Source organism: Furipterus horrens, unplaced genomic scaffold (genome assembly GCF_987537825.1).
Source record: "Furipterus horrens unplaced genomic scaffold, mFurHor1.1.pri manual_scaffold_6, whole genome shotgun sequence".
Lineage (NCBI taxonomy): Eukaryota > Metazoa > Chordata > Mammalia > Chiroptera > Furipteridae > Furipterus > Furipterus horrens.
Genome location: NW_028327176.1, coordinates 133,393,525 through 133,418,632, shown reverse-complemented (window position 1 = coordinate 133,418,632; position 25,108 = coordinate 133,393,525). Strand labels below are relative to the sequence as shown.

Sequence of the window (25,108 nt, the reverse complement as noted above, 5' to 3'; positions counted from 1 at the left end):
CATATTGTGAAAAGCCTCATGGGCCAAGTTGAGATTTATGATCTTTCATCCTAGGAACAATGAGAAGCTATTAATGTGTTTTAATCAAGAAAGGGAATAGGATGTGGTGGTTCTGTGATAGCGCGATATCCAGACTTGTGCTTTAGCAATTGTCCAGTTAATACTGAGACACATGATTCCAGCGTAAGAGTGGATACAGAAATACCAGCACAAAGACTACTGCTAATTTGGATGAGAGGTGAACAGCAATGATAGTAGATATGGAGAGAGATGAAGATTTGAGAGATTATAAACACATAAAAATCAACAGAACATGATTTATGAACTTGGATGTGAGAGATGATTGAGAGGTGCCAATGACTTCTACCCAGGCAGGGCAACTCTGTGCCCCAGTTTGCCAAGCAATCTTAGTGTAATTATTAATAGCTCCCCCTTCTATTCTCAAAAGTGTCCTGGTTTGGGCAATAAATTACCATATATGGTCATTCTACACGTAAGTCTCTAGCTTACACCAGCTGAATAAATGATAGGAAATCCATTGAGCTCAACAGAAGAGGTCTGATCATAAATTCGGTATTGGATGAGGTAATTTTGAAAATTTTATACCAATGTGAAGTAGTTATCTACATATAAATGGAACTGACATAGTATGTACGATTATCTCACAAGAAAATACTGATAGAGAAAGGAAAGAACATAGATTTGAGCTCTGAGGAATTCCAACTAAGCCAAGTACAGAAGAGCAAACCTCGACTTAGGAAAAAAACTGAGAATTATGAAAGCCAAAGGGAGAGGATTACTTCAAGATAGGAGGGTCAACTATGTCAAACAGAGTATGAGGATAAGTTAAAATGAGAAGTCAAAACATCCCTAGCTGGTGTGGCTCAGTGGATTGAGAGCTAGCCTATGAACCGAAAAGTCACAGGTTCGATGCCCAGTAAAGGCACATGCCTGGATTGCAGGCCAGGCCCTCAGTTAGGGGTTTGTGAGAGACAACCAGGCGATGTATCTCTCTCTCACATCGATGTTTCTCTCCCTCTCTTCCTCCCTTTCCCTTTCTCTAAAAGAGTAAGTAGAAATAGAAAATGGAGTCAGAATGTTTAGATGTTTATTTTGGAGAGGAGAGATTTAAAATTCTCTGGAGCAGAAAATTGCCCCTAACCAAAAAAGAGAGGCTGGTCCGATGGTAGTGGGTTATCTAAAGTTAGTGTCACTAAAGTTGGTATACAACCCTCCACTGCTAAATTTGACTGGCTTAATGAAGGGAGAGAGAGAGAGAGAGAGAGAGAGAGAGAGAGAAAGAGAGAAAATCCATCTGAGAGGGAAAAGAATATACAATTGAGGGATAGTTTCAGGTAGTTTTAGGGTTGCCTATTGACAGGGGATAGGAGCATGAACACACTCTTAATACTTTAGTAAATTTCGTGGGGGCCTAAAAGAACCTATGACATATACACCATCATCTTCTCAGGAGCAAAGAGTACCAGAGCAGATTCCAGTGTGTTAGAAAACTGAATATATTCAGAGAGAGAGAGATATGGCAATATTCTATTAAATAATGTTCTATATCATTATGATAATATACCATTAGTCACTCACAGTAAAACCTTACATATTTAATAAAAGGCATGATTTTTATCTTTCCAAAGTTAAAAATATTCCACACATCAACAACCATATAATTTACAGATCCACACCCCTCAAATATACCTTTGATGAAGATTACTTATTTCTTCATCCTTGCGGTTTATTTCCATTCTAGCAGTTTTGATAAGTGCTGAAATATTCTTCTTAAGGGACTGGTTTTCATTTTTTAAGCTGAAATTCTAAACATCATATCATATATTTAATAAAGTATACATCTACAGGATTATCAAACTACTACTTCTAATAGTTAATGATTACTGAATGCTAACTACATGCCAGGGATCACATATTTTGTCTTACATAATTCTCAAGAAAGTCCTATGGGGAAGCTGAGATTCACAGTAGATAAAAGGCACCAGAAAGGCCATTTAAAATGAAACTACTTAAAATAGGGATCAAAATTAAAAAAAAAAAAAGAAAGACACCCACAAGTAACAATAACAAAAAAATTCTCCCTAGGTCATTATTTTGAAAACTGAAAATAAAAATAAAAATTTATATTTAACAACTTAGCTTTAATTTGCAACAATATACTAAATCTCAGATGAACAAAAAATCAATCTAGGATTGACTGGTTCTTTGGGGGAAAGGGAAAAGAGGAACAACTTCACCAAAACATAAAAATCAGAACAAGACACGACATTCTTGATTTTTTGTAGCATGATCACAACAAAATCACTCTGGCAAAAATTCTGACAGTATCACCATTTCCCCCCAAAAGGCATTCTAAATCTTTGCTCATCAAGCCATTATCTTTTAAACCACCTAATCTCATCTCTATGAATTTCCTATTGTTTATCTGTTAACTAGCTAACAGATATTTTATGTCAATGTCATTTAACAAATCAAGCAGTCTCCTACAGCAATTGTATAGGAAATAATGCATGTTTTGTCAGATTTGCTATTTCATTTAATATCAAAAAGAAAGTTCCCTTACAAACTGCCAACACTTTAGCATTTTAATTTCTAATGAAAATTTTATTAAATTTTAATTTTAAAATTGGGCAAAAATAAAATATTCATTATAATGGTACCTGTGCCTGTATTTCCTTAAATTTTTTCATTAGCTCCTTCATTTGTAGCTGACATTTTCCATATTTTACTTGCAACTGTAAGATATAGAAAGATTAAGCATCATTCTAAATTATTTTCTTAGCTTAAATGGCATTTCCAAATATTTAAATTTTTGCAAATCAATCCTCTAAAAAAGAGTAGATGAGGTCTATTTCTACTAACAGATATTTAGTAAGATGACTGGTTTTTAAATTTCACCTTAAACACAGACCTAACAGTATGGTGATTGCCAGAGGGAAAGGGAGAGTGGAAAAGGCAGAAGAGGGTAAAGGGGGGATAAAGGGTGACTGAGGGAGATTTGACTGTGGATGGTGAACACACAATACAATATATCGATGACATATTATAGAATTGTGCACCTGAAACCAATATGATTTTATTAACCAATGTCACCCCAACAACTTCAATAAAAATTGAAAATTAAAAAAATAAAAGTTCTCCCTACCAATACTGAATTTTGTTTGGTTTCACATTCACTCTCCAAACCTGAGTACTGGCCTGTGAACCAAAAGGTTGCTGGTTTGGTTCCTGGTCAGGGCACATGCCTGGGTTGCAGGCCAAGTCCCCAGTTGGGGACGTGTGAGAGATAACCAGTGGATGTATCTCTAGCACATCAGATATTTTTCTCCCTCTCTTCCCCTCTCTCTAAAAAATAAATAAATACATTCTGTAAAAGAAAAAAAAAAAACCCTCTGATTTAAGTCTTAGGACAGTTTATACCAGTACAAATCATGAGATAAAAGGTTATATCACACAGATTTCCTGCTGAGGGTTCACCTATTTAGACACTTAAATATAATCAAGCAAAATTATAACTAAATTTAGATAACCATTCAGTAAACATTGTTTTAAAAAGCAGATCTGAAGGTAGAAACTGATTTAAATATTCTTTTAGTCTAAGAGTTACTTCCTAAAAACAGAATGTGTGTCCAAAAGTAAGCAAATGCCTGTAAGGAGCTACAAAAAGAGAGTTAACCATCCTTAATAACTCCGGCAACCCATACATCATTATATGTTGCCTCCTTTGCAGTTCCTTCTTCAGTAAGAATTTCTTCATATAAATCCAAACAATTTCTGGATGGTACACAGGATTTGGAAGGACTGTCTAAAATAAACAAACAAAAACCCTTACATTAAAATATGTATTTCCAGATTCAATGCAAAACTATCATAATTCCAATGTCATTTTTCACAGAAATACAACAATCCTAAAATTTGTATGCAACCACAAAGACTGCAAATAGCTAAAGCAATCTTGAGAAAGATTAAAGCTGGAAGCATCAAAATTTCTGATTTCAAATATAATACAAATCTAGAGAAATCAAAACTGTATGTATTGACATAAAAATAAACATACAGATCAATGGAACAAAATAGAAAGCCCAAAAATAAACCCACACACATGATCAATTAATTTATGACAAAGAAACCAAAAATATACAATGGGAAAAGAATAGTCTCTTCAATACATGGTATTAGGACAACTGAACAGCTACATGCAAAAGAATAAAACTGGATTCCTATCTTACACCATACACAAAAATCAACTCAGAATAAATATAAGACCTGAAACCATAAATCTCCTGGGGGTGGAGGGAGAGGAGACAGAGGCGGTAAGCTCCTTGACATTGGTTTTAGCAATGATTTTCTGGATTTGACACCAAAAGCAAAAATAAACAAGTCAGACTGTATTAAGTTAAAAAGCTTCTGCATAGCAAAGGAAACCATCACCAAAATAAAAAGGTAACCTACCAAATAGGATAAGATATTTGCAAATTATATACCTGATAAAAACTTTAATACCCAAATACATAAAAAATTCACAAAACCCAAAAACAGCAACAAAAAATATGACTAAAAAATGGGAGAAGTAACTGAATAGACATTTTTCCACATACAAATGTGGCCAAAAGGTACATGAAAATGTGCTCAACATCATTAATCCTCAGAGAAATCAAAATCACAATATATTGCCTCACACCTGTTATAACAATTATCATTAAAAAGACAAGAAATAACAAGTGTTGGAAAAGATGTAGAGAAAAGGGAACCCATGAACACTGTTAGTGGGAATGTAAACTGGTAGAGCTACTATAAAAAGGAAAAAATTAAAAACAGAACTACCATATGATCCAGCGATCCCAGTTCTGGGTACACATTGAAAGGAAATGAAATCAGGATCTCAAAGAGGTGCCTGCACTCTCTATGTTCACTGCGGTATTATTCTTAATAGTCAAGATACACAAACAACCAAAGTGTCCGACAATGGATAAATGTATAAAGAAGATGTGTGAATGTGTACACACCACAACGGAATATTACTCAGTCAAGAGAAAGAAGCACATTCTATCATTTGTGACAACGTGGATGGAACTTGAGGGCTTATACTAAGTGAAATAAGTCAGAAAAAAAGACACATACTAGATGATATCATTTACATGTGGAATTTAAAAAGCCAAATGCACAGAAACAGACTAGAATGGTGGTTGCCACGGTCTTGGAGTGGGGGAAAAGAGATACTGATCAAAGTACAAACTTCCAGGTATAAGATGAGTAAGTTCTGGTGAGCTAATGTACAGCATAATTATTATGTAATTAAAAGTTGCTAAGAGAACAGATCTTAAATGTCCTCACCACAAAAAAAGAGTAATTATGTAATGTGATACAGGTGTTAGCTAACTATGGTAGTAATCATTTTGCAAAATACAAGTATATCAAATCAATATGTTGTATACCTTACACTTATACAATTTTATGTCAATTATATCTCAATAAAGGTAAAAAAAAGAAAATAGGTGTTAAAATTTTGGATGTGGGCTATACATTTCTCCATCCCCTGCATTTCATCCATATCTACACTAATTTCACAGATGACAGCTGGAAAATCAATTTACCTAAAATGCTTGTGTCAACAGCTCAGGTGTGAGAATGATATCTGTTCAGCTGTGACAAATTGGATCATGGAAAAGGTTTCCAATTTTGATAGGTCATGAAACGCTGTACAGCACACTCTTACTGATACATCAGAAATATTTATAATTATCCTTTTCAAAAATTCTAGTATCATGTAACCTGTATGAGTAGTATTACATGTACAGACAAGATCACCAGGTGCATTTCAATGACACAAAATATTTTTCCACAAGGTCCAATTAAATCTGACATCTAGATGAATAATAAACCTGGGTGCCAATTTGTCTTACTGATCGAGCTCTGGGCAAGAAAATAATTACCAAAGTGTAATCATTTCCAAAAAATGGACAGATTGTTCAAGATCTATGAATTACTCTAAAATTAGTGACAAAATAAACACTTTCAATAGACTGACCAAACAAAATGAAACCATTTTATTATAAATTTACATACCAGAAACAGCACTGTCCAACCCGGCATATATGTCCACAGAACCTTCATCATTATTTTTAAGAGGAGGTGCTGCAAGAAAAGTAAAGACTAATTAAAACTGTTTCACTTAGTGAAGTTATTCTTTCCTTATTTTTTTTAAAGGTTTTATTTATTTTTAGATAGAGGGGAAGTAAGGGAGAAAGAGAGGGAGAGAAACATCGATGTGAGAAACATCAATTGGTTGCCTCTCACACATGCCCCAACTGGGGACCAAACCCACAACCAGGCATGTGCCCTGACCAGGAATCGAACCGATGACCTTTTGCTTTGCAGGATGATGATGCCCAACCAACTGAGCCACACCAATCGGGGACACTTAGTGAAGTTTTTCCTTTTCTACTCTGAAGGACCAGGAAAAGAGATTTATTAATCTTGTACCAAAAAAGAATTATTTAGAAGTTTCAAAGTCTTATAAACAGGAAGATCTTAGCACACAAATCTATGACCCTATTACCTCAAATGTATACTTACAAACTCACTTTCAAAAGATACTAGTGAGAAAGTCCGAATTCCAGTAATAGCTGAGTAGTTGCAATCAGACCAGTGCTCCAGCAGATAACAACTACAACCTCTTAACACAATATTAAAAGTTAACTGAAACTCAGATATAGTCAATACCAGTGCAGGGGGGGCAAGAGGGGAAAAAATGTATATATATTAAGTTATCTGCAGTCAAATGCTCTACCACTAGACTTATTGTGGTGACCATTTTGCAATATATACAAAAAGCAAGTCATCACTGTGTACACCTGAAACATATTTAACGTTATGTGTAAATTATATCTCATTTACAAAAAAACTATCTGAAGAACTAAAGAGCAGCCCAAAGTATTAAATAACTACAGGGAGACAACACCTAGAAGAAAACAGCACTGTGTGAGTTCCCTATCCCTCTTTTATTACAATTTTTTTTGTGGAAGTACAGGCCCTACATAGTTGGAGCCACAGTGGGCTGTGAAAACTCAGATGGAAACCTCAAGTCATAACAGCTTGAAGATCCAGACAGAAAACTTTAGAAGTGCTACCAGAAACTAGAACCTAACAGAGGAATTAAGAGCCACAGAGGGGATTCCCCAAATTGTGCCCAAATCTGAATGACCCCAAAACTATACAGGTAAAGGTTGAAACTGCAAAAAGTCCAGCTAAAGCTAAAAAACCTGAACAGAAATTTCAGCTACTGTCCACCACATGGAATGCAGAAGTTTAAGTTCAGCTAAATTAAATACATGCTAAAATTTAAAACAGCAACACTCTCCAGAGAAATACAGTAGAATCCAATATCTTTATAAACAGCATTTACAATATCTGGAATGCAATCCAAAACTACATAGGCAATCTCGGCAGAAAAAACAGAAACAGTTAAAAGAACCAAATTAAAAATCCTGAAACAGGTCCTGACTGGTGTGGCTCAGTTGGTTAGGCATCATCATTGCCCCACCAAGAAAAAGGTCACCAGTTTGATTTCCAGTCAGGGCACATGAGTGAGTTGCAGGTTCAGTACCCCGTTGGGGTGTGTGTGAGAGGCAAGCAATCAATGTTTCTCTCTTAAATCGATGATTCTTTCCCTCTCTCCCTCCCTTCCAATCTCTCTAAAAATAAATAAATAAAATCTTTTTGTAAAAAATCCTGAAACTGGAAACTATTAATATCCAATGTAAAATAATTCACTGAATGTGCTTTTCACTTGAAGAGCCAGTGAACAATGAAGATAGATTTTTAAAAAATTCCCAATCTGAAAAACAGAGTGAAAGAAAAGAAAAGGAAAGAAAAGAAAAGAAAAGAAAAGAAAAGAAAAGGAAAGGAAAGGAAAGGAAAGAAAAGTCATCTTTGTTTCCTACAGGACAATATCAAAAGTTCTCACATACCATACATCTGGATTCCCAGAAGAAGAAAAAAAAAAAAAAAGAGAATGGAGAAGAAAATGGTATTAGGATACTAGAACTAGAACTGATAATTTAGTAAATATAAAATATTAGCTATTTCCTCTTAATTTCTTTAAGATACATAGAACACTTTAAAATAAAAATTATATCATTGTATCATGGAATTTATGGCATCTTTAACAAAGGGGATGGATGGTGGTTACATGCAGCTGTATGTACACGATTACATCTTATATGAAAAATGTATGATACCAATAAGCAGACTGCAAAATGTTAAAGTAGCATACTGTATTGCAAATCCTTGAGCAACCACTAAAAATAATGCAGAGGTACGGCCAAAAAACTTATATATAAATTAGAATGGAATTCTAAAATACATTCAATTAATATTTGAAAGAAGCATGAAAATAAGAAAAGAAAATCAGACACTAAAATATTAAAATAATAGATCTAAATCCAATCACAATAAGAATGTTACTGCATTAACTGATAAAATTAGAATAAAAATGGTAGACTAGGTATTGTATCAGTGTTAAATTTACTGAAATTGATATTATGCTGTCATTATGTAAGAAAACCAACTTTTTCTTACAAAATACACACTGAAGTACTTGAGAATAAAAGACCATAATGTATGCAATTTAATCTCAAATGGGTGAGGAAAGAGTTGTGTGTGTGTGTTTAAAAAGAGAATATGGCCCAGGCTGGTGTGGCCCAGTGGATTTAGTGCCTGCTGGCAAACCAAACGGTCGCTGGTTTGATTCCCTGTCAAGGCATATGACTGGGTTGTGCGCCAGGCCCCCAAGTGGGGCTGTGCAAGAGACAACCCATCCATGTTTCTCTTGAGCACAGATGTTTCTCTGCTTCCCCTTCTCCCTCCCTTTCCCTCTAAAAATAAAAATAAATAAAATCTTTAAAATGAGAGTATGTACAAGGTGATAAAGCCACTGGCATAAACTAGGTAAAGAGCTGTTTATATGTTCTTATTCTTGCAATTTTTCTGTAAGCTTGAAATTACTTCCAAACAAATGAAACACAATTATGAAAATGCTATACAAATAAAATTTTTCATGAAATCATGTTATATGGTAAAAAGTAAGCTGCAAAGTAAAATACACAGTAACTGTAACTATAAAAAATATATGTACACAGGAACTTGTGAGAGAGCAATATGTAAAAATAAAAACAACTATTTCCAGCAAATGAGATTAACAATTCAGCTTTGACCTTCAAAATAATAAGTCGCAGATATAGTCAAAGTTAATCATTTGCGAATCTATGTAAAAAGTAAAGGTGTTCATTATATTTATAATACTTTTAATTTTTCTGTTGGCTTAAAATATTTCGAAGAAAAATATAAAAGAAATAAATAGAATTCTACTACACATGTTTTACAACACCCTTTTCATTCTATAGCAATCATAATTCTAGTCAATAAATATACATTTATAATCTCAAAAAATCTAATGAGGTCGTCATAGCATAATTATAATTAAGACAAAAGAAGTAATAAATATTACATCAGGATCTGAAAGTTTACATTCCACATATTACTTAAAATATTTTTACTTTATGATCTTATTTTACTACCATGTCTTGGTTATCTTTCATAGTAGTTGCTAATTCATTACATTTAAGAGGCTTGAGCCCTGGCCAGGTAGCTCAGTTGGTTAGAGCATCATCTCAATATGCCAAGGTTGTGGGTTCGATCCCCATTCAGGGCACATACAAGACTCAATTGCTAAAGGCATAAAGAAGCCGAACAATAAATCAATGTTCCTCTCTCTCCCTCTAAAATCAAGTGATAACTTTTTTTTTAAAGAGGCTTGAAATTATATTATAACAAAAAGGTTCACATTTACTGGGCACTTCCTATTTGCCAGGCACTTTATTTTATTACTTCATTCATCTGCGAGGAAAAAAAATTGATAATGACTGTTTTCAATGAGAAAAGTAAATGATTTTATAATTAAATAAATTTAGAAAAACAATAAAAACGAGCTCTTACCAGAGAAGACATCAAATAAACTGGTTCCATCACCACTGTCATCATCTGCTGCCATGATCTTATTTCCTTCTGATAGTTGCCATCTAAAATATTAAACATAAAGATTTTCCTCTGTTAAAAATCAACCTCACAACTCGAAGAATAAACCAAGCTTTAGATTAAAAAGTGACTGTCAGCCCTGACCAGGGTGGCCCAGTTAGCTGGGTGTCATTCTGCAAACGAAAAGGTCACCGGTTGGTTTCCTAGTCAGAGCACATGCCTGGGTTGTGGGTTCAGTTCCCAGTCGGGGTGCATGGGTGGGGGGGAGATCAATCAATGTTTCTCTCTTTCTTCCTCCCTCCTCTCTCTCAAAAATTATTAAATTAAAAAAAAAAAACTTTTAAAGCAACTTTCAAATTTGGACACACTGAGTTCATTCTCATGCTTGTTTCAGCAACACATATACTAAAAAACTGAGATGTATTAGTTCACTGTATCATTACAAAAAAAAAAAAAAAAAAGCCTAACATTTTCCAAAATCTAAAACTATAAAACAAAAATATTAATCTTTTTTTAATAATTGATTTACTTATTTGTTTGTTTATTTATTTTTAGAGAGAGGGGAAAGGAGAGGGAGAGAAACATCAGTGTGGTTGCCTCTCACTCGCGCCCCCAACTGGGGACCTGATGTGCAACCTAGTTATGTGTCCTGACTGGGAATCAAACCAGCGACACTTGGCTCGCAGGCTGATGGTCAATCCACTGAGCAGTAGCAAGAGCCAAAAATATTAATCTTGATGATATGAACTATGGCCACTGTGGCTACTTGAGGTCATTAAGGGTAACCATGCCTACACACTTCTGCTCTCACCAACTGAGATATACACTCAACAACTGGGTGCATTTATTACCAAATCCAATTTTTTTGCTTCCTTATCTTTCTAAGTAATAGTATGATGAAATATTACATTACCAGATGGAGTTATTTTCCAGTGAAAACTAGGCTGAATGTTTTGGAAAAACTCAAAGGTTGAACAACAAGACACCTATACAAATGCTTGTCAAATCAAGCAAGGATGAGGTAACCCAAAATAGTGGAAGAGAAAATCTAGTCTATGCTTAGACTGATTCACAAGTATTTTACTCCACTTTAATGAAAAAAAGAGCTGAAAATGATAACAATGTCATGGCTGTGTTTTATGTGAGAAAGAAGTCAGAACTTGTGGTTCTACCATAAGAGATATAATTTGTTATTCCTGTACGTAAAATTGAGATATATACTGTTTTTCTTCATTCCCTACATTCCCCATTACAACATATTTTTTCAATTAGCTGATTTAATTAACTTATAGGTTGTGCAATAATTAAATGACACAATCACATCTGGCAAATATCACAAATGATTCTTGGTAAAGCAAGAACTCGACTGGAGGAGAAATTCACAGACCTCCTAATAGTAATAATCTACTACCAGATGTAAGCGATCATATGGAGAAGGACGCACCAGTCAATGAATTTTTCACGAAATGGAGGTTAGTTAATCTAATGATTTGGTTAAAAGAGATCAAATACATCAAAGTTTTCATTGTATAGCTTCACAGTTTTAGTTTTTATTACTGGCAGGTATTACTTTTTTAAAAAAAGATTCTATTTGGTCTAGTAGGTTAAAACTGTGGAAAAAAATACAAGAGACCTGATGAATCCTGGATCTCTTGTCCCTGTCTTAAATTTTTCTCCAATTGTTTGTGAGACAATTATCTCCATACCTTAATCTCTAGGCCCTCACCAATGAAGCTATTTTTTAAGTTACTTATAAATTTAAGAGAAAATGACTGCTCACTTCTTAGTCATATCATATGTTGGATGAAGAGTTCTTCAAAATCATTTCTGAGAATAGTATATAAATATAAGGTAGTCAAAAGAATTACATATGTAGTTTCTCACTGTGTACACATAAAAAGTAAAAGGAACTGTGACAATAATCATGGCTCTCAATTCCAAATCCACCCTTCTGAGATAATGAAGTGGGCCTACTAAATATTCCTCCTTTGCTAACTGGCAACTACCACTCAGATCAAGGAACAGATCGTTACTAGCACCCTAAAGCACTAGTGAGCAGGATCTTGAGTTAGAAACACTAGTATGAAGAAATGAAAGACTGATGTAGACCATGAACCACAAAGACAAAAGTATAGGAAAAAAAACTGGGAGGGAAGCTACTGTGAGTCCGCATGATACGGCGTAACACAAGACAGAGAGAGGGAGACTGAAAAGAATGTCTACATGGGGCATAACAGTAGAAGAGAGCAAACAGGGTAACTGCCTGGATACAGGAAGTATGACCAACCATCTCCTGCCTCCATTTACTCTCAAGCTACAAGCTTCCATTATCTCTGACTCTTTCTGTATCTCCACACTCAACTTTCAAATAGTCACAAATTCTTAGCAATTTTATTTTTAAATCTCTCAATTGTAATGTCTCCTTTCCACTCAGTCATTGTTCCAGTTTAATATAATTTCTCACTTAAATTATAAAAGTCTCCTTGCTAGTTTCCATACTACAGTACCATTATCTTTTTCCTCTTACCATTTTCCACACTGAAGCCAAAATTAATCTTGTTTTTGTCTAGCCTTTGTCACTCTTAGGTCAGAAACCTTCAAGAGCTACCCAAATTAACATTAGCAAGTTCAGCTTTCCTAGCACAGAAGCCAAAACCTTCCCCAGAAATATTTATCACTACTTTCTTCACATAGCTCCCCTTACCTACCACATTATGCTACCTGACTGATTCCGGACCACCATGGCACACTTCTATAATGCAAGTCAACACACACATTATTGAGAAGCAGAAAAGTGATGTCAGTATAATACAGAAATTATGCTGGTTCAGACAGGGTTCTTTTCAGGATGTTCAAGTTTTGTGCCATTAATTGAATGCAACAAAACCCAAAGGAATCTAGTCCTTTACATGATGATGTCCTTACCCTAGATGCCCATCACTCCCCTATCTCAGCGTAATAACAAGTTTTGTATTGCAAGGGCTTAAGCGTGGCTTTCCTCGATTTTTTTTTTAGAGTTTGAGAGGGTGAAGGACCCCAAACACAAGGCAATGAGCCAGAGCTGTTTAGTCTGCCATCGCAATATTTCACATAAAATCTGCAACTGCGTCTACACCCACAATCTCTGATGTCTGTCCCTCTGTTCTTGTCTCCACAAATTCACAAACTCAATCCTTCTTTATTACACCTTCCATTACTCTATCTCCAGAGTGAGGTTGGGGCTTCTGGTCAAGATAGTGGTATAGGTAAAGGCGGTACTCGCCTCCTCCCACAACCACATCAAAATCCCACAACCACATCAAAATAACAACTACAGAACAAATATCATTCAGAACCACCTGAACTCTAGCAGTGGAAATCTTACAAGTAAGGATATAAAGAAGCCACATCAACACTGGCAGGAAGGGTGGAGAGAAGGAACAAGTAGGACCCATACCCACATGTGGCAGAAAAAAATTGGGAGGGACATCTAAGCTGAGGAGGTCCCCCCTCAGGAGCGAGGAGTCGCAGCCCCACACCAGGCTTCCCTCTCCAGGGTTCTGTGCCAAGAAGAGAAGTCTTCATAACTTCAGGCTTTAAAAACCAGTGAGGATTGTGGCTGAGGGAGACATAGGGCTTATGGAGTCCCAGATAGTTCCTCTTAAGAGGGCCCACACATAGACTTACTTGGACTTACTTGCCGCACTCTACAACTGGGGCAGCAGCTCAAAGGCATGAGGGACACATGGGGAGGAACTGAACTGTCTGGCATCAGAGTAAGAGCTGGAAGGGCACCTTTCTCCAAGACAGAAGTGCTAGCAAAAGCCACTGTTCCTTTTCTGAGCCCTTCCCACACAGAGCTAGCAGGCAAATGCCATATCTGGGTCTCTATCAACCTGGCCCACACTGTTTGCCCTACCCTAGTGATTCCCTGAGACCCCACCCCACCCAACTTGTGGGCCCACCCAAGCTGTTTCCAGTGGCTTTTCCATATGTATGACCTGTCTTGACTAATGCTTCACGCTTTCCTAAAATCTCACAAACAAGCACTATCTGGCCAGGCCCAGCACTAGTGGCAGCCCGCCTTGGTTCATAGCTTGGCCTCTCCTGGATACCTCCAAGTCCACAAGTAGCAGCCACTTTGTAGCTCATGCCAGTGGCCCCAGGCATAGCATAGGAGGGACCTGACCTTGACCTGCACATTCTGGGAGGCCCCAGAGCCAGCACACCTGCTGGACAGCTTCAAACCACATTGAAGCACCACCCAACCACCTCCACAAGTGAAACACTCAAGGGGTAGATTCAGCAGGCACCAGAGACCCGTTAAATAGTGCTGCTCCATGCAATGGTCCTCTGCACAGTTGATCCTCCACAACTGTCTCAGCCAGTCCTTGAATCCAACTGACCCGGGAGTAAATCTCTCCTACTGGCGTGCCAGCAGCAATCAAGACTCAACTACAACAGGAGAGGGTACACAGCCCACACATGGGGGGGGGGGGGGCGGCGGCGGCCAGCAGCTGCTGCACCTGGAATGCCAAGCTTGGGTGACAGGGTAGGCTGTGACACTGAACCCTACAGGATACCTACTATAACAGGCCACTATACCGGGCCCAGGGGACAAAGCAGCTCTACCTAATACACAGAAACAAACATGGGGATGCTGCCAAAATGAGGAGACAAAAAAACATGTCCCAAATGAAAGAATAAGAACAAAACTCCAGAAAAAGAAATAAACAAAATGGAGACAAGAAATCTATTGGATGCAGAATTCAAAACACTGGTTATACAAATGCTCAATGAACTTAGGGGAAGAGTAGATGAACTTAAGAGAACTTGCAACAGCATAAAATAGGACATGGAATTGATAGAAACAAAAACAAAAAAAGAACCGGTCAGAAATAAAAGATACACTAACTGAAATGAAAAATAATTTATAGGGAATCAACAGTAGAGTAGATAAAGCTGAGAATTAAATCAGCTTATCATTACTTTTTTTTGTGGTATTCCTGGAGAAATGTCCATCTCACCCACTGGGCTATAAGTTCCAAGAAGACCAGGACAGACTCTGTTCTATTCACCATTGCATCCCCAGCGCTCAGCACAGGGCCTGGCAGAACAGTAATTAAAAAAAAAAAAAAAAAAAAAAAAAAAGCTAAATTAATGAAAATTCTAATTTATTAAAAGACAACTCTGAGGTTCCTACTTCGATAACAAAACACTCACATTTTTAACTGAAATGAAGAACCAAAGAAGACATGTTGAACTATCTGTAGGACATCCATATAAGATGTCTAGACTTCTGGGAAAGATGAAGGCATAGGTAGACACACTTTACCTCCTCATGCAACCACAGAATTACAACTAAACCTTAAAACAAATAATACCAAGACACATTATAATTAAAATGTCAAAGGTTCAAGATAAAGAGAGAATCTTAAAAGCAGCAAAAGAAAGACGAGAGTTACCAACAAAGGGATACCTATAAGACTATCAGCTGATTCCTCAAAAGAAACTTTGCAGGCAAGAAGGGACTGGCAAGAAGCATTCAAAGTGATGAAAAGCAAGGACCTACAACCAAGATTACTCTATCCAGCAAAGCTATCATTTAGAATGGAAGGACAGAGAAAGTGCTTCCCATACAAGGTAAAGCTAAAGCAGCTCATCACCACCAAGCCATAATTATATGAAATGTTAAAGGGACTTATTTAAGAAAAAGAAGATCAATACTACGAACATTAAAATGAGAACAAACTCAAAACTATCAACAACAGAATCTAAAAAATAAAGACAAAACCCAACTAAGCAAACCAGAATAGGAACAGAATCATAGGTATGGGGATCCTTTGGAGGTTATCAGCTGAAGGGGGGGGATGGGGAAATGGTGCAGGGATTAAGAAGCATAATCGGTTGGTACAAAGTAGACAGGAGGAAGTTAAGACTAATATATGAAAGGGTGAAGCCAAGGAACTTCTATGCAGAGCCCATGGACATGAACTAAGAGGGGTGGGATTGCTGGAGGGAAGGAGAGTACTGGGCGGAGGGGGGCAAAGGGAAAAGAATTGGGACTACTGTAACAACATAATCAATAAAATATACTTAAAAAAAGAAAATAGAGACAGACTCATAGATAGCAGGATCACAGCTAAGGGGGGGTAGAAGGTAAGGGGTGGAGGGGTTGAGCTAAAAGGAAAAAGGACACATGGTGATTGTGGGGGAGAGGGGTGAATAAGGGGACTAAATGGTAATGGGAAAAATACAATAAATTAAAAATTAAATTGAAAAATAAGTTTAAAAAACTAAACAAACAAACAAATATCCAGAACTACCAGAAAAATGAACTGTATGAAAGTCCAACAACCCAAGGATTTAAATAAGCCACATTCATTCAGATGTGTAGGGGGGCAGAGATAGGCAGAGAGGTGAGGAGACAGTGTGGAGCAAACACAGAGCCAGCAAAATGGGCAGTCCCACATACATATGTGGTGGACAAACGATGGGAGGAATACTTTGAGAGCGAGTGATCCCAGCCCCAGGCTAGACCATAGAGCCCAGGATTCCAGCACTGGGAAGATAAATCCCTACAACCTCTGGCTGCAAAAACCAGTGGGGGTTGGGGAAGCAGAAGAAACTGCTGGATTTTAAGAAGATTCCACTTAAAGTGCCCACACAGTCTTAGAATGTATGCAAACACACCCACTCTGGGATTCGACACCAGAACAACAGCTGAAGGGCGCCAGTAGCACATGGGGAGTGGGTGAAGTGACTGGAAATGGGGCAAGTGCTGGGCAGACTTCCAGAAGCCAGGCAGCTGCACTCTCCCCTCTCCGAATCATCCCCACACACAGAGCTATAGGGCGGTGAAGCAAGTTGCCCTGCCCTGGAGAATACCTAAGCTTTTACCTCACAAAATTTACAGGTGTCTTTGCTACAAAAGGCCATGCTACTAAGACAGGGAGTCAAAGCAGCTCTATCTAATACACAGAAACAAACACAGGGAGGCTGCCACATTGAGTAGACAAAGAAATATGACCCAAATGAAAGAACAGAACAAAATCTCAGAAAAAAACTAAATGAAACAGATAGCCAGCCTATCAGATGCAGAGTTCAAAACACTGGTCATAAGGATGCTCAGAAAACTCATAGAGTATGGGGGTGGGGGGAAGAAATGAAGGCTACACTAAGTGAAAAAGAAAAAGAAATCCAAAGGGAACCAACAGTGAAGGTATGGAAATCGAGATTCAAATCAACAATCTGGAACAAAAGGATGAAACAAACATTCAACCAGAACAGAAAGTAGAAACAAGAATGCAAAAAAAGGAGAGGGTCATGAACCTCTGGGACAACTTTAAACAACACACCAACATCTGAATCACAAGGATGCCAGAAGGAGAAGAAAAAGAGCAAAAATTGAAAATTTGAAAAAATAATGAAAGAAAACTTTCCTAATTTGGTGAAGGAAATAAGACATACAAGTCCAGAGTTACAAGCTGGATGCAAAGAGGACCACACCAAGACACATCATAATTAAAATGTCAAAGGTTCAAGGTAAAGAGAGAATCTTAAAAGCAGCAAGAGAAAGAAAAGAGTTACCAACAAAGGGGTACCTAGATGACTATGGGCTGATGTCTCAAAAGAAACTTGGCAGGCAGGCAGGGACTGGTAAGAAGCATTCAAAGTGATGAAAAACAAGGGCCTACAACCAAGATTACTCTATCCAGCAAAACTATCATTTAGAATGGAAGGGCAGAGAAAGTGCTTCCCAGGCAAGGTAAAGCTAAAGTTCATCATCACCAAGCCATTATACATGAAATGTTAAAGGGACTTATTTAAGAAAAAGATCAAAACTATGAACATTAAAATGGCACAAATTCACAACTATCAACAACTGAATCTAAAAAAACAAACTAAGGAAACAATTAGAACAGGAACAGAATCATAGATATAGAGATCATATGGAGGGGGAATGGGGAGAATGAGAGAAAAGGTGCAGGGATTAAGAAGCATAACTAGTGTCACAGGTTCGATTCCCAGTCAGAGCACACGGCTGGGCTGTGCGCCAGGTCCCCAGTTGAGGGCAAGTGAGAGGCAAGCACACATTTATGTTTTTCTCTTTCTCCCTCCCTTCCCCCTTCTCCAAAATAAATAAATAAATAAATAAATAAAAATCTTAGGGGGGGGAGCATAATTGTTAAGTACAAAATAGATAGAGGAATGTTTAGAATAGTATAGGAAATGGAGTAGCCAAAGAACTTATATGCATGACCCATGGACATGAACTAAGGGGGCATTCCTGGTGGAGGTGGACAAAGCGGGAACATTTGGGACAACTGTAATAATATAATCAATAAAATATATTTTTAAAAAGCTGTCATGCACAGCTGGAAACCTTAGGATATAGTACGTAAGACATGACATTACTGGTACAGTTCAGATTACTCTCCCGGAATCACAAAGGTCAATGACTGAACCGGAAAGGAAGGAAAAGAGGAGGAAGGGTTATGTATCAGTATCTCCTGGGAAGAGGAAGAGGGACTTTTGCTCTCACCTTCCCTCTTTTGAGAATCTCAAAATACAATGAGAATTACTACTGACAGTTATGTTGTGTATATGAAAAGTGTAGAAGCAACATCTTAAACATTGAAAAACATGATGAAAGAAAGAGTTACACGCTCACTCAATCTTTTGAGAAACAATTCCAGTAAACTCAGATGTGAAGGTGAAGCAGATGAGAGGATTACCTAGCGTTTTACGGCACAATGTCTTAAAAAGAGTCTAAAGGAAATTTTCTTTTTAAAAACAAAATTGAGGGAATGAAATAAGCATTTGTAGAGAAAAACAGAAAAAAAGCCAGGGGAGTTTATTTTTAGGCTCATGGGAAAGGCTAAATCTAATACAGCAAGACCCCTGAATATGTAAGTGGAAAATAACAACACTACATATACTAAACACTATGTGCCAGACACTGATGTAAATACTCTAAATCAGTGGTTCTCAACTTTCCTAATGCCGCGACCCTTTAATACAGTTCCTCATGCTGTGGTGACCCCCAACCATAAAATTATTTTCGTTAATACTTCATAACTGTAATTTTGCTACTGTTATGAATCGTAATGTAAATATCTGATATGCAGGATGTATTTTCATTGTTACAAATTGAACATAATTAAAGCATACTGATTAATCACAAAAACAATATGTAATTATATATGGGTCTTCCGATGGTCTTATGTGACCCCTGTGAAAGGGTCGTTCAACCCCCAAAGGGGTCGCGACCCACAGGCTGAGAACCGCTGCTCTAAATACATTAAATTACTTTAAACCCCCCACAAGTCCTATGAGATACATACTATTCTTTTTCCCTTTATATAGATTAGTAAACAGATACATATGATTAAGAAATATACTCCAAAGCCAAACAGCTGCTAAGTGGCAGATTAGGATTGGATCCTAGCTCTGCGAAGCTAGATGATAAACTCAAGAATAATCATTAGAGAGAAAAGCAAAAATTTTTTTCAAACGGGGCCACCTAGTTGTAAAATGGCAAGAAACGCTATAAGATAACTGGAGTAGGAAAGGGGGTAATTATTGCCCTAAGTGTCTCTCTCCCCTTCCCAAAAGGCGCTGACTGAGATGGGGATGGAGCCTTGAGAGATAAAAAGCACGGAGCTGTAAACAGTGGGGAAGACCAGAAAAGAACCTAGGAAAGACCAGGGATGAATCAAATCCAACTTGATCCCTGCAGCACATATCCTTAAAGTCTATGAATTCTACATTAACATCTGAGTTAGGGCCGACTATGTGTCATGGTTCTAGCCGTTGTGGAGATTAAGAAACTTCTCTGGGCCAAGTCTCGAAAACAACCAACATCAGTGATCACCTGACATTTAGGAAAACCCATTCCTCCAAAAAATCCCTTCCGAAAGCCTTTAAGAGAACATTACAAGACTGTTTTGAGGGGGTGGGGGAGGGGGCCAAAGAGCGGAAGAAGAACAACTCCTAATGCGCTCGCCCCCAGAACCTCCTGGACCCTCTCCGGCGACCAAAGGGACAGAGTGCGAGCCAAGACCCAAAAACCTCAACCTAGGGCGACGAGAACCCGGCTACCTACGGGCCCCGGACACTAGGCGCGCCCACCCCTCACCGACTCCGCCGCTCTCTTCGACTCCCTGGCTCCCCGGACGCCGCCGGCCTCCGCTCGAGGTACTACCTCACCATGCAGCTTCTTCCTCAGCAGCCCTGTACCGACCAGACTGTGGTAGGAACTTACCCACCCTACCCGACCCAAGACAGCCCGGAATCCTTTCGCGACAGCGAGATCTCCGTGGCATCTCTGCCAATGCCAGAGCGCAACCAGGACGCGGAGGCGGGACTGAGCGCCCCTGGCCAATCAGACTAGACGCAAAGCACGTCCTGGCGCGCACAGCTAGTTCCCGCCTTCGGCAGGGGGGTAAAAGAAAAAAAACGCAGTTGGCGCCAAACTCTCGCAGCCTTTAGTGTAAGGTTAAGGGAAAGGGGTGGGGCCAGGGAAAGGGGTGGGGCCTGAGGGGCGGGGAAAGAAGCAGAGTGGAGCTTCACTTAGGAAGGGTTGGAACTTCGATTGAGGTATGGGTCTGGGGAAAGCGCTTAATGAAAGGGAAAGTAAGGTCTGAGGAGCTCTTGTGTTTTACTTAGCCCTTCGGTCCTTAAATTGTGTTGAGTGTCAATTACGTGCTAGACGGGGTACTGGGCACAGGCTTGATAACGATGAATTAACACTGTTTCTTGCCCTCAGACATCGCCCTGGATGAGAGACAAACCACTTAGCCTAGGGTGTTCGGAATTTTGAGGAGGGGTTACCAGTCCAGTGAGGGGAGAAAGAGTTGGAGAAGAGGAGCGCTTTTTTAGAGAGTAGAATACCTGAATAGTCTGATAGAACCTGCAGGGACCAGAGGCGCCGGTAGGGTCCAGCTTCCGGAGGCGGAGCCTGCGCCTGTGGCTGGTGAAGAAGTAAAACAAAGCCAACTTTGCTACTTCATCTGGGGATCTTGATCTCTAGCCGTTTCCTCTAGTTTGTCCATTTGAACAACTTGCAAAAGTCGTATCAACTTATTGCATATTTATTTTAAATATTTTTTAGAGAGAGGGAAAGGGAGGAAGAAAGAGGGTGAGAAACATTGATATGCTAGACAAACATCCTTTGTCTCTAGAAGGCCCCCAGCCAAAACCAGGCCTGCAACCGAGGCATGTGCGCTGACAGGGAATTGAACTTCAACCTGTGGCTTTGTGGGAAAACGCCCAACCAACTGAACCACATCAGTCAGGGCATTTTGTTTTAAATTTTTATTGGTTTTAGAGAGTGGGGTAAGGAGGAGAGAGAGAAACATTGGTTTGCTTTCCACTTATGTTTGCATTCATTGGTTGCTTCTTGTATGTGCCCTGACTAGGGATTGAACCCGAAACCTCGGCATATCTGGAGGATGCTCTAACCAAATGAGCTAACCTGGCAGGGCTCAAATCATTACATAATTATAAAATTTCGAAAAGTCCCCTGTTTGGGAGAACATGTTTTGGGAAAACATTGGCTTCCTAGAATCTTCCCCAATCAGCTTATCTTCTAAGAAGTTAGACACTTAGGTGTTCCAGGTATGTTTAATAGGACAAAAGCCCCCTTTTCAGGCCCTCTTTCCCAGAGCCAGGTGGACCCCATAAAGCATGACTAATCCTAATTGTTTTCTGAACCTTTATCCTCACGAGTAGAAAATTACTGAAAACGCCCCAGCGACCAGACCCTGCACCCAAAAATAACATCGAAACAAGTTGCGGCCCAACTGAAACATCCTGCTCTACAACCACCCCATTACCTGATGACAGCCCAAAGCTCTAACCCTCGGGCGGGTGCCTATCTCCACACTTAGTCCTTTCCCTTTCTTGGGAAAGTAAAATAAAAAATTTTACTCTCTACACTTCCTTCTCCAACCACCCTAACATTGTTGTTGGAGCAGAAAGCCTGGAGAGGCAAGCAGGAGTCAGACCTCAAAAGGCCATATATAGAGAAAGATATATCAATATATCTATATATCTGTATCTATATATATCAATATATATAGATATATATCAATCTATATACATGATAGATATATTGATATATCTATATATAGACATATAGATATCAAAGAGCTTGGAATTTACCTTTAAGTGAGGAGGCATGGGACCACTGAAGGATTTTAAGTTTGAGGTCATGATCTGATTTGCATTAAGATCCTTTGGCCTTGAGAGGAAGGATTCTGATATGCTCTTGTAGTGATCCAGGCTACAGGAAATGAGGATCTGAATGAGATGGTAGGTAACAAAGGAAATAGATTTTAGAACATTTAGGAGATAAAATTGACAAAACTTAGCAACTGATTGAATGTTGGCTTTTAGCAAAGCATTCATCAAAAAATATTTATTGAGAATATAGCATATATATTTCAAAAATAAAGTTTTCTCCAAAATTATCTTATAGAAAAGTGACCTTTTTATTGAAGTCATTACAAAGTTTCTCGTTTTACTGGTACTCTTAAATACTTTACATTGTGGACAAAAAACAGTCCACATACTAAATCTGACAAGCTCATGGGAGGCCTACCTGGATGTCTTACAAACTCAGAGACCTAAAGTAACCACATGGGATGGTCTGAAATTAAAACTTTATAACTAAAAGTTCATAGCAGGTAGTCATTTCCTAGGCCAGTATTTTTCCCTAGCAGAGGTCAATCTTATCCTTAACTGAGCCTGTCGTCTTTTTGCATCCAAGATAGCATAATAACATACTTTTGGAATAACAAAGTAACTTTCTTTTTTCCCATCCCCCACCCCTCTAAACACAACCACTGCACCAGAGACCACAAATCCCCTTACTGTTAATATCATCATTGAGTTAATTGTTAACTGTTAACTTTTTATATCCACAAATATAAAATAATTATGTGCCTGTTTTACTTTTTATCCAATCCCAGAGATCCCTCCCCTTTGCTTTCTCTCACCCCCCTAATCCATCATCGGTGAATTTTATGCAACTCTTTTATGTTTTCCCCTTTGATTCTGATGTATAAAATAAGTGGTAAAACTCCCATTTTCTGGAGCATTTTCTCAATCCTTGAGATTTTCTTCCAAGCAATTGTCGTTCGTTTGACTCAAATAAACACATAATTCTTACAGATTTGGACATTTCTTACATTGACAACATTGAATAAAAAGTAGTGGACATGAACTAAGAGAAGGCTTGCTGGAGAGAATGGGGGTACTGGGTGGAGGGTGACAAAAGGAAAAATTGGGACAACTGTAATAGCATAATCAATAAAATTATTTTTAAAAATAAGGGTAAAAATTAAATGTATAATATATTAATATTTTAGGAACCAAGATATTTAGTGAAAGAGAGAAGAGATCTAGATATAAAATTAAGAAAGTTAAGGGGGAAATCCTATACTATTATATGTGAATTGGAAATGTCAACATGAACCCATGTTTTTGTTTTTGTTCTTTAATTTGAAAACGCCACTGTTTATTAACTTAACCAAACTGCAGAAATAACCATGGTAGATACCTTAGTTCATTCTTCTAATAAACATGTTAATCTGGTCTTGCCTGTGGCCAGTGCCTCCACCTTCTACAAAATGGGTGGTCTTTTTCTTCATTCCACTTCATGAGAAGGTAATTTGAAGGGCCGGGGGTAGTTGTTTGCTTCTTTGAAGCATTTTCCAACTGTGTAGATCTCATGAATCAGATACACCATGCAGATGATGCCATATTAACCAAGAGATCAAGCAACAATGTGTTGCCTGTTGGAGCAATTTGCTTTTTGTTGATTTTGCCATAACCATGCTTGTAGATCAATTCATTCACTGACTTCAGGTTTGGGTACGCCCACCCAATATATGGTTCCACAGCTCTCAGACTTGTTGAGCTCAACAAAGGTGCCATTGAAGAGCTGGCAAAGCTGAAGAAGCTGCAGCACCTTTTGGACCTTTGGGCTACTTCTGATCCTGATGACAAATGACAGTTTGGGTTTTGCAGGTACATAGAAGTTACCAGCATTTCTTAACATCCTAGTCATTTGAATCTCAGCTCTCTACATCTCTCTATATTCTTTGTGATAGTGATTAGCTTTCTTTATGGTTAAGTTTTCTTCTTGCCTTTCGAAGCACCTTTTGGGTAAACTTATTTTTCAGGCACTTGATCTTTAGCTTTGTGACATTCCTTTGCTTTTTCTTAAGAGGTTCTAGCACAGCAGGTACCTTCTTCTCTTCTGCATCTTCCATGCTTCCAGCCAGAAAGGAGGCTGAACTTGTGATTTTTAAAAAATACGTATTTCTTATTTCTGTTCCTTAAAGGCTCTGGAAGCAACAATATCCTAGTAGCAATACATCATTAATATAGCTAAGACCCAGATTGTTTTTTCTAAATGCATGTTTCCCACTAAAAGGGAGATCACCTACTGGGACTCCCCCTTGGCTCAACAGGTCAATCCCTAAGGGCAGAGAGCAGGATTTAGAAGGAGGGGGAGTAAGATACCCAGTATTCTGAATGTAGGTACTAGTGGATAGTTAACATTTCCAGTGATAACATTATACATAATTAAAACATTTTTTTACTCAAGTAATTTAGATGAAATTGCTCTGGAAAATTCAGTTAAAAATCTGAAAGAGTGTATCTAGTTGTTGTAGACAAAAATAGAAGGTGAAACTTTTTTGCTGCTCATCCATTGAGAAGTGGAATCTAATTTACACCCCTTGAATTTGGGCTGTCTTTAGTGACTTGCTTGACTATGGAGTGCAAGGTGAGTGTTGTTCTTGGACTTCCAAGACCAAGAAATAAGAAGCTTTGCAGTTTCTAGCTACGCTTCTTGGATCTCTCTCTTTCTCTCAACCCTCATATGCCATGTAGGCCTTCCAGCTTTCAGTTTACAGTTTCAGCTGAGCTCAGCCTTCAAGCCATTACTGCCAAGACACCGGACATGTGAGTAAAGCCATCTTGAACCCTTATGACCAGCCCATGCCCTGATGACCTCATGGAACAGAATAATTGCCAGCTGAGCACTGCTCAGGTCTCT

General features: G+C 38.2%; 1 protein-coding gene and 1 pseudogene across 2 annotated transcripts in view; both read right to left on the bottom strand.

Moving 5' to 3' along the window:
* Positions 1-20,285, bottom strand: part of CASP8AP2 (caspase 8 associated protein 2) — a 33,278-nt gene extending 12,993 nt beyond the window's left edge. For both annotated transcript variants that reach the window (XM_090279674.1, XM_090279676.1), the window contains exons 1-6: positions 20,177-20,285; positions 10,018-10,100; positions 6,088-6,156; positions 3,726-3,826; positions 2,682-2,756; positions 1,711-1,826 (exon numbers count right to left, since the gene is read on the bottom strand). In XM_090279674.1, coding sequence (XP_090135800.1) covers positions 1,711-1,826; positions 2,682-2,756; positions 3,726-3,826; positions 6,088-6,156; positions 10,018-10,072 — 416 coding nt within the window. In that variant the 5' untranslated portion in view covers positions 10,073-10,100; positions 20,177-20,285. The remainder of the gene's footprint in view (positions 1-1,710; positions 1,827-2,681; positions 2,757-3,725; positions 3,827-6,087; positions 6,157-10,017; positions 10,101-20,176) is intronic.
* Positions 20,286-23,603: 3,318 nt separating this feature from the next.
* LOC150007463 (large ribosomal subunit protein uL30 pseudogene) lies at positions 23,604-24,317 on the bottom strand (annotated as a pseudogene).
* Between the last annotated feature and the right edge of the window lie 791 nt (positions 24,318-25,108).